General features: G+C 62.9%; 1 protein-coding gene and 1 long non-coding RNA gene across 6 annotated transcripts in view; one reads left to right on the top strand and one right to left on the bottom strand.

The window, feature by feature from the left end:
- Nucleotides 1–152, top strand: part of LOC112487201 (uncharacterized) — a 1,043-nt gene extending 891 nt beyond the window's left edge. The window contains exon 3 of the long non-coding RNA XR_003050062.1: nucleotides 19–152. This is a non-coding gene — a long non-coding RNA (uncharacterized LOC112487201). The remainder of the gene's footprint in view (nucleotides 1–18) is intronic.
- Nucleotides 1–1,668, bottom strand: part of LOC103381387 (filamin-A-interacting protein 1) — a 7,512-nt gene that overhangs the window by 2,074 nt on the left and 3,770 nt on the right. For 3 of the 5 annotated variants that reach the window (XM_025056726.1, XM_025056724.1, XM_025056725.1), the window contains exon 5: nucleotides 10–1,668. This exon is cut by the window's right edge and continues 954 nt beyond it. In XM_025056726.1, the coding sequence (XP_024912494.1) occupies nucleotides 10–1,668 (1,659 nt within the window). The remainder of the gene's footprint in view (nucleotides 1–9) is intronic. The other 2 variants (XM_025056728.1, XM_025056727.1) reach the window with 1 other exon arrangement.

The following is a 1,668-nucleotide window of genomic DNA, read 5'->3' as shown; positions in this document are numbered from 1 at the left end:
GGTCGCGGGCCTGCGGAGGTCTGGGGCGGGGACCGCGGCAGGGTTCCTGCGGAGGTCTGGGGCGGGGACCGCGGCAGGGTTCCCGGTTTGATGGTGACCACGGAGCCGCGGCGTCCGTCGGAGGAGCCTTTGAAGCGCGGGCCCAGGTGGATGTGGATCCTGTTGTCCTCGGTGGTGATGATGTTGCTGCTGTTGGAGCAGAACCTCTGAGACGCCGGAGGTCCAGGTGTCTTCTCTGGGCCGGTCCTGTCGTGAGGCTCAGGCGATGCGCAGGCGTCGGCCACAGGTGCGGCGCTGACGGTGATGATGGAGACTGGAGACCGGACACCGGCAGAACCAGGGCCACCGCAGCTCTCTGGACTCCTGGTCCTGGAGACGGTTGTTATGGTAACCGGAGACTTGGCTCTGCGCGGGCTTCCTGCGGCGTCACAGGTTTGGGTTTTGGACGCCGCGGTGGCGGCGGCGGTGGTCTTAGGGACGATGGTGATGCGAGGTTTCTGGAGCCCCAGAGTGGGGACGATGGTGGTGCTGGAGAAGAAGTCCTCAGCTCCAGGACCGGAGATCTCCAGGGTGGCACGAGTGTTCTCAGGACCCGGGGTGACACGGATGTGAAGAGGGCGGCCGGGCTTCTGTGGAGAGGAAGACCACGTCCTGCTGGAGGTGGAGGAGGTCCGGTCCGGGACCAGCGCCTCCTTCGTTCTCATCCAAGGAACCCAGGAGTTTCGGGCCGCCAGGTCTGCAGCCGCGGGGGGGAACCGTTCCAGAACTTTGGGGATCCTCGGACCCCGCTGTCGGAGGTTGCTCATCAAGTCGTTTTCCTCCAGAACTGATTTGTGGATGAAGCCCGCTGTGGTCTCCTCCTCCTCAGTCCGATTCTCTGGGACGGCGTCGGTCTGCACCGCCCTGGAGGCCACCGGGACGTCCACCATCCTCCGACCACTGCTGCTGGGCCTCCGGGCGCGGCTGTAGCACTTGGTGGCCTCCAGCTCCCTGGTCAGACTCTGCACCTCCTGACTCATGTGGTTCTTCACCTGGTCCTCCTGCATCAACCTCTGCTGCAGGACGGCGTGGTCCACCTGCAGCTGGGACAGCTGGTCCTCCTTGGTCATCAGCTCGTGGATCTTCTCCTTCAGAGCCTGGACGTCGGTCTGCAGCTCCCTGGTTTTGGCTTCTTCCCTCTGACAGCGTTGTCTCAGCTCGGCCTCGGGACCGAACGTCTCACCTTTGTTCCGAGCCACCTGACTCTTCACCTCCTCCAGGAGCTCGGCCAGAGCGTTCGCTTTGTCCTGCTCCGTCAGAAACCGTTTCTCCAGCAGGTCGTACCGGTCCTCGGTCTCCATCAGGTCTCCCTCCACCACCTCCAGCTGTTTGAGTCTGGACTTGAGTCTTTCTACTTCCAGAGTCAGCTCCTCCACCTTCCGCTCCTCCTGGGGACTCCCGTGGACCTCCTTGTTTCTCTGCAGCTCCTCCTCAGACCCCCGCCCCATCCTGCTCAGCTGGAGGTGAAGCTCCTGACGCTTGTCTTCTTCTCTTGCCAGTCTCCTCTGGAGCTCCTCCTTCTCCTGGGTGAGGGCGCTCACCTGGAGCTCCATCTCAGATTGGACTTTGAGAAGTTTTTTGCTCTCCTCGATCAGCTTCTCGGTGACCTCCGTGACCTTGGCCTGCTCT

The sequence above is a fragment of the Cynoglossus semilaevis genome, chromosome 7 (assembly GCF_000523025.1).
Source record: "Cynoglossus semilaevis isolate Cse_v1.0 chromosome 7, Cse_v1.0, whole genome shotgun sequence".
Taxonomy (NCBI): domain Eukaryota; kingdom Metazoa; phylum Chordata; class Actinopteri; order Pleuronectiformes; family Cynoglossidae; genus Cynoglossus; species Cynoglossus semilaevis.
Note: the sequence above shows the minus strand (reverse complement) of the source record. Positions and strands in the feature narration are given on the sequence as shown.